Source organism: Corvus brachyrhynchos, unplaced genomic scaffold (genome assembly GCF_000691975.1).
Source record: "Corvus brachyrhynchos isolate BGI_N302 unplaced genomic scaffold, ASM69197v1 scaffold4, whole genome shotgun sequence".
Classification (NCBI taxonomy): Eukaryota; Metazoa; Chordata; class Aves; order Passeriformes; family Corvidae; genus Corvus; species Corvus brachyrhynchos.
The window spans coordinates 2,782,062-2,788,925 of NW_008237878.1; the positions used below are offsets into that span (position 1 = coordinate 2,782,062).

Genomic DNA, 6,864 nt, shown 5'->3' on the forward strand with positions numbered 1-6,864 from the left:
CTGCTGAAAGAGGTCCTATGTCTTACCTTGGCAAGGAGAGCAGTGGGTACCTGGCTGAGCTGTAAGGGGCCATCTGGCCAGGGTGCCATGGGTTGTGGTGCATCCATAGGTCTCTGTGGGTGTGGGCAGGCAGAACTCACATGGATGAGTGAGTCCCATGCCTTGGCCAGGGCTCCAGCACTTTGACAGCCTCCTGCACACACTGATCTTCTGCCAGCAGGCATCTTTGCCTGGGAGGCAGAGCCATGAAATACAACTGCTCTCTTCAGGTTCAGGCCTTCAGTTCTGCAGGAAAGCTTGGAGCTCATCTGTCCTGAGAGCCTTCAGAGCCCAGGGCACAGCAGGATGCCTTCTCTCACAAGGGATAGCCATCCCAGTCTTTCTGTATTTGTCCTTCTCCGGTACAGACCTTCAAACAGCAAGGCAACACCGTGCTGAAGCTGGGGGATACAGTGATCCCCTACCACGATGATTTCAAGATGTACATCACCACCAAGCTGCCCAACCCTCACTACAGCCCTGAGGTCTCCACAAAGCTCACCCTCATCAACTTCACCCTCTCACCCAGGTACCTGCTTTTACCCCATTAGTTGCCCATGCTGCTCAGCCTCAGACTTCCTTGCAGTCCTCAGATCCTCGGGCCTGTTGCCCCCTCACCTGCCACCCTCACTTCCATGGCTTTCGTTGTAGTGGCTTGGAAGACCAACTGTTGGGAGAAGTGGTGGCTGCAGAGCGGCCTGACTTAGAAGAAGATAGAAACCAGCTAATTATTAGCAATGCCCAGATGCGCCAGGAGCTAAAGGAGATAGAAGACCAGATCTTGTATCGGCTCAGCACTTCTGAAGGAAACCCTGTGGATGACTTGGAGCTCATCAAAGTGTTGGAGGCATCCAAGCTGAAGGCAGGAGAGATCCAGGTCAGAGGTGAAAGGTGCTCTCCCCCTGCAGCTGTGCATCCCCTGCCAGCACTCCACTAACCGGGACATCACTTCTGTCCTCCAGGCCAAGGTGGTGGTGGCAGAGCAGACAGAGAAGGACATCAACATCACCCGCATGCAGTACGTGCCTGTGGCTGTCCGCTCGCAGATCCTCTACTTCTGTGTCTCAGACCTGTCCAACGTGGACCCCATGTACCAGTATTCACTCGAGTGGTTCCTCAACATCTTCCTCTTGGGGATCCGTAACTCCGAGAAAGCAGGTGCCTTCCCAGAACAGCCCCCTCCTGTATCCTCTCCGTCGCCCCACATCTGCACCAGGTCTGCGTGTGAGAGCAGCATCTGTCCTTCCCGGGCAGGGTGTGGGTGTGCCTCTGTGACCAGGAACCCAGAGCTGATGTGGAGAGCACCCTCCACTTCCCCTGAGGCACCCACCACCCTTGTCTGGTTGTTGCCTTTTTTTCAGAGGCGCTGACAGAGCGGGTGGAGAACATCAACAACTACATCACCTTCAGTCTCTACTGCAATGTGTGCCGCAGCCTCTTCGAGAAGCACAAGCTCATGTTTGCCTTCCTGGTCAGCGCCCGGATTCTGATGAATGAGGGGCAGATCGATATGGTGAGCAAGTCACCTTAGTCCTTGAAGGGATCCCATCAAGGCAGCTCAAGCACAGCCTATTCAGCCCCTAGAACTGTGTGCTGGGTGGAAAAGGAGCCTTGTTCCCTGGGGTTAGGGACAGGCTTGACAGCCTGCTGGGCAAACACAGGGCCTCTGTCCTTATTCGGCTTTCAAACTGTTCTCTGTGTCTACATGCAGAGCTGCCTAGCCTGAATCACCTGCAGCTTTTGCCAGCTTGCTGCCAGACTGCTGCAAAGGTTAATGAGTTCAGAGGGAGCAGACAGGGGTTAGCAGAGAGTGGCAGCTGAGCAGTCACTATGTTGTTCTCACCAGACCCTCCAGCTCACTTACTGCTTGACACACACACCTGGCAGGAGAGCAGCCAGAAAGATACTACGGGATTTTAATTGGGTATGGCACCACATGCCTTGGGCTCAGGTGTGTAGGCTGTTATCCATGACCAAATTGTGTCCTGTTCCCAGGATGAGTGGCGGTACCTGCTGTCAGGAGGGGCCATAAAGGAGATGAAGGACAACCCAGCTCCAGCCTGGCTGAACGAGAGAGCGTGGGGAGACATCCTGGCCCTGAGCAGCCTGAAGAATTTCTCTGACTTTGACAACGATTTTGCAGCCAACCTTGAAGGGTTCAGGGCCATTTTTGACAGCCACAAGCCTCACAGGCAAGTGTCCCCTGCTTAGCTCTACTGCACATGACATCCCTGGGAGAGCAGGAGGAGCTGATACAGCCACAGTGCCAGCTCTGCTACCGGTGCAGTGCCACACAAGGGAAAGGGTGAGGCACTGCCTTTTTCTCTTCAGGGGTGACCATTGCTTGCCCAAGACAGAGCCACACAATGCCTTATCCTAGCAGTATTTGCTGCTTCCCCAGTGGAAGCAGTTCTGGCTTGCCCACCGGTGGTTTCAGAGCTACAGACAACAACTTCAGCCAAGGGACTAGAAGGTCCTTGTCCCTTATGAAGCCCTAATGGCTGCCTGCAGGCAACTTGGGTACTTCTTGTGGAGTGTAGGATCTGGCACATCCCCCCAAAATGCACCCAATTTCTTTGCAGAGAGCCTCTGCCTGGGAAGTGGGAAGATGGGCTCGATGCCTTCCAGAAGCTGCTGGTTCTGCGATGTCTGCGTGGAGACAAGATCACTAACGCCATGCAGGACTTCGTGGTGCTGAACCTGGATCAGCGCTTCATCGAGCCACAGGTAACCAGCCAAGAGCAGGTGCTGGTGGGAGGGGAGCAGGAGGCCTCAAGCTTGTGATAAATGGGCAGTGAGGGTGATGGTGTCCCTCTGCAGCCAGAGTGTTCCTCCCACAGCTGGGGAAATACCTGTGCCTTAGACGAGGGATAGCCTTTCTGATGTCCACCAGTTAAACCACACTGGGAGGGGCAGATACTGCAGGTGTACAAGATAAGGGTTCGAATGACAAATGGGAAAGTGGTTCATGCCCTGACCCTAATGCAGCCAGAGGAGAGCTGTACGTGGTCCTCACTGAACGTGTTCCTGACCTTGGCACCCGAGAGGACGCCAGTGCCTTGGAGGGGAGCTGGAGGCCAGGAAGGCTGAGGAGGTGCTGTATGGTTCCACTACGGGCTCTCCACTCTGACCAACTCTCTATTGCAGACCACTGACCTCTCAGTCGTGTTTAAGGAGTCCACTGCCACCACCCCCCTGGTGTTCGTGCTGTCCCCGGGCACTGACCCCGCTGCCGACCTCTACAAGTTTGCTGAAGAAATGAAGTTCACACAGAAGCTCACTGCCATTTCTCTGGGCCAAGGACAGGTAAGCTGTCAGCGCATACCTGGAACAGCAGTGTCCTGGCACTCGTCAGGACACTCACCAAGCTCCAAGTAGGTCAAACACTTGCAGCGCTGTGAAAACACCCTCGTGCCCCAGGGCCCTTACCAACCTTCTGCTTCTGCCCCCTTGGTGTGGGAGCTGCAGCAGCTCCCACTACAGTGCCCTCTGCCTTCCTGAATCCATCTGCAGTTCTTCCATTCCCTCCGCCCTTCCTCACAGGCTTGTAAAAGCTGTAAAAGTCCTTTGCTGTGCCATCAAACAGCAAAGATCCAGCTAAGCCATAGGGGCAAAGCCAGGCCATAGCTCTGGACAGTGGTCCTTCCACCCAGCTCCAGGGAGCTGCCTCCCAGTCCAGCTCAGCAGGACACAGCGTGCCATGGCACAGGGTCTCTGAGCTCTCTCTCTCTGCCTCTGCAGGGCCCCCGTGCTGAAGCCATGTTGCACAGTGCCATGGAGCAGGGCAACTGGGTCTTCTTCCAGAACTGCCACCTGGCTCCCAGCTGGATGCCCTCACTGGAGAGACTCATCGAGGGCATTGACCCCAGCAAGGTGAGATGTGTTACTGAGTAGGTGCCCACTCTGAGGATAACAGGCAGGAGGCTGGAGCCTGGGAGGACCCCAGCTCTAGTTCAGTCCCATCCATAGGTTCCTCACAGAACAGAGGGTCAGTGCAGGAGCTGCAGGGGCTGTGCCTGCACCCTCTGAGCACTTGCTGCCTTCTGGACTTCAGGTGCATCCGGACTTTCGCCTCTGGCTCACCAGTCTACCAAGCAACCACTTCCCTGTGTCCATTCTCCAGAATGGCTCCAAGATAACCATCGAGCCCCCCCGTGGGGTCAAGGCCAACCTGCTCAAGTCCTACATTAGTTTCAGTGATGACTTCTTGAATTCTTGCTCCAAGGTAAGACCCAGATTGTGCTTTGGATTGCTGTCCCCATTCCATGCCTGCTCCACTCTATGCTTTCCACCTGGATGTTGCTCCTCTCCAGGCATAGATCTTCCTCCCCATTAGAGAATCCATGTGCTAGAGAAGGAGGTATTTCTCATAAACTCACGCCTGTGAAGAGCAACTTGGAAGTTTTACTTTGAGAAACAGAAACAACACTATTTTGGAAGCCGGGCATAAGGCACTTGCTGCAGCTCTCTTTAAGCCAGGAGTGGGCCATGGCCTTTCCCAGCACAGCAGCCTGACTGAGGTTTCCCCCTCTCCAAGCTCCAGCTGGCACTCCTGAATTGGCACTATTAATCTGCCAGGTCCCAGCAGAACCTGACTCCCTCCAAGGGTGCCTCCTCCCAAGCTGAGCAACTCCTCTCCTTGCTTCCCACAGGTCACAGAGTTTAAATCCTTGTTGCTCTCACTTTGCTTCTTCCATGGGAACATGCTGGAGAGGAGAAAGTTTGGGCCTCTGGGGTTCAACATCCCCTATGAGTTCACAGACGGAGACCTCCGCATCTGCATCAGTCAGCTGCAGATGTTCTTGAACGAGTACGCAGAAATTCCCTACAAGGTGAGAGCTGCCCCTCCTGCGAGGGAACAGGCTCACGGTGCAGACATGGATCAGAACCGTGGTGGGGTCTCTTGCAGGTTCTGAAATACACAGCTGGGGAGATCAACTACGGCGGCCGCGTGACCGACGACTGGGACCGGCGCTGCATCATGAGCATTTTGGAGGATTTCTACAAACCTGAGGTTTTAAGTCCTGACTTTTCCTATTCCGAATCAGGTATCTACAAGCAGATCAGTACCTCTTCTGACCTCAATGTAAGTACTCAAGTCACAAATTTCAGCTCATAGATCCAGGGGGATTGTCACAGGGCAAAGGGGATCTCTCCTCCCTGAAACCCACTGCATTTTCAGGTCCCTGGGGGAATATAAGTTTGTAAGAACCTGGGGATCTTTGGCTGCTCTTGCCCTCAGAGTCTGTGTGGATTCCTCTCCAGGGCTACCTCCAATACGTCAAGGGCCTGCCTCTTAACGACAGCCCGGAGCTCTTTGGTTTACACGACAATGCCGACATCACCTTCGCTCAGAACGAGACCTTTGCTCTGCTGGGGGCCATTTCGCTGCTGCAGCCCAAGACCATCACGCTGGGAGGCCGCAGCAGGGAAGAGGTGGGTGCCCCAGTCCTGTCGGTGCTCTGGCAGCCAGGGCCCAGTGAGGGCAGTGACCACAAGCACCGGCTCTCAGCAGGTGCCACCCTGCCTGCTGGGTGCCAGCAGTGGCACTGCCATCCCAGCGTTAGCTCTGCCCCTTCTCAGCAGCCATGGGGCTGGATTAGAAGGGTGCTGCCACGTGCTGCCTTCCTTGCAGATCGTGGAGGAGACCTCCAATGACATCCTGGCAAAGCTGCCTGACCCCATGAACCTGCAGGAGGTGATCCAAAAATACCCACTGCTCTACGAAGAATCCATGAACACAGTGCTGGTGCAGGAAGTGATCAGGTAAAACTCCTGTGGGATCACATCCTGCAGAACAGCAGAGAGGTGCAGGCCCCTACTGCCACCCACCTTTGGGGAACCTCAGTACTGAGCACAGCAGTGGGGTTGGCAGTCACACTAACAACGGTGTTGTCCCAGCCAGGACCTTTGGCTGATCCTGTCTCCATCTGCTACAGTCAGCAGTTTAGGGCTGGAGAAGCAGCTGTGAGACCCTGTTGAAGAGGATTGGGGCTGGGGGTTACATGGAGGAGCTTTGCTCTTGTATAAAGATCCACACCCTCTCTGGGCAGGCAATGGGCAATAAACCACTGCAGAGAGTCACTCTGCTCCCTCTGCCCTTTCTCTGTAGGTACAACAAGCTCCTGGAGGAGGTTGCTCAAAGTCTGAAGGATTTGCTGAAAGCTCTCAAGGGTCTGGTTGTGATGTCCTCTCGGCTGGAGCTGATGGCCACCAGTTTGTACAACAACAGTGTTCCTGAAATATGGAATGCCAAGGTACATGCCCCAGCCAGCCCAGCTGCCTGCCAGAGCTCACCCAAACCAGGGGAATGGGTCATCAACTGCCACTGGACTGGGCTGTCTCATGTGGAGCTGGCTCTTGGTCCCCTGACATGGAGATGTCTCCTGCCTAGTGCAGCTCCCAGTTGTTCCCAGCCCCTGGGCTCTGGGAAGCCTCAGCAGCTGAGGCACAAGGTCTGGGCTGTCCTTGGCTGCATTCAGCACCTCCCTCCGTGGGTGCCCCACAGGCCTATCCGTCGCTGAAGCCGTTGGCATCGTGGGTGAACGACCTGGTGCAGCGGATTGAATTCCTGCAGAACTGGATCAGCCATGGGATCCCCTCCGTGTTCTGGATCAGTGGGTTCTTCTTCCCCCAGGCCTTCCTCACCGGGACACTGCAGAACTTCGCCAGGAAGTCTGTCATCTCCATCGACACCATTTCATTTAACTTCAAGGTAAGTAAATCAGGTGGAGGCTCTGAATTTATTTGGAATCTCCTGCTAGAAGGCCACAAGGGCCCTGGTCTGCCCAAGAGGTGAAGGCACCAGGCTACACAGCAGCACAT

General features: G+C 55.1%; 1 protein-coding gene across 2 annotated transcripts in view; it reads left to right on the forward strand.

Moving 5' to 3' along the window:
- Window positions 1-6,864, forward strand: part of DNAH1 (dynein axonemal heavy chain 1) — a 72,406-nt gene that overhangs the window by 64,431 nt on the left and 1,111 nt on the right. For both annotated transcript variants that reach the window (XM_017732382.1, XM_017732381.1), the window contains 15 exons: window positions 408-568; window positions 691-916; window positions 1,002-1,197; window positions 1,401-1,552; window positions 2,035-2,231; window positions 2,622-2,766; window positions 3,187-3,345; window positions 3,781-3,912; window positions 4,094-4,264; window positions 4,692-4,871; window positions 4,949-5,125; window positions 5,305-5,475; window positions 5,675-5,805; window positions 6,152-6,296; window positions 6,548-6,754. In XM_017732382.1, coding sequence (XP_017587871.1) covers window positions 408-568; window positions 691-916; window positions 1,002-1,197; window positions 1,401-1,552; window positions 2,035-2,231; window positions 2,622-2,766; window positions 3,187-3,345; window positions 3,781-3,912; window positions 4,094-4,264; window positions 4,692-4,871; window positions 4,949-5,125; window positions 5,305-5,475; window positions 5,675-5,805; window positions 6,152-6,296; window positions 6,548-6,754 — 2,550 coding nt within the window. The remainder of the gene's footprint in view (window positions 1-407; window positions 569-690; window positions 917-1,001; window positions 1,198-1,400; window positions 1,553-2,034; window positions 2,232-2,621; window positions 2,767-3,186; window positions 3,346-3,780; window positions 3,913-4,093; window positions 4,265-4,691; window positions 4,872-4,948; window positions 5,126-5,304; window positions 5,476-5,674; window positions 5,806-6,151; window positions 6,297-6,547; window positions 6,755-6,864) is intronic.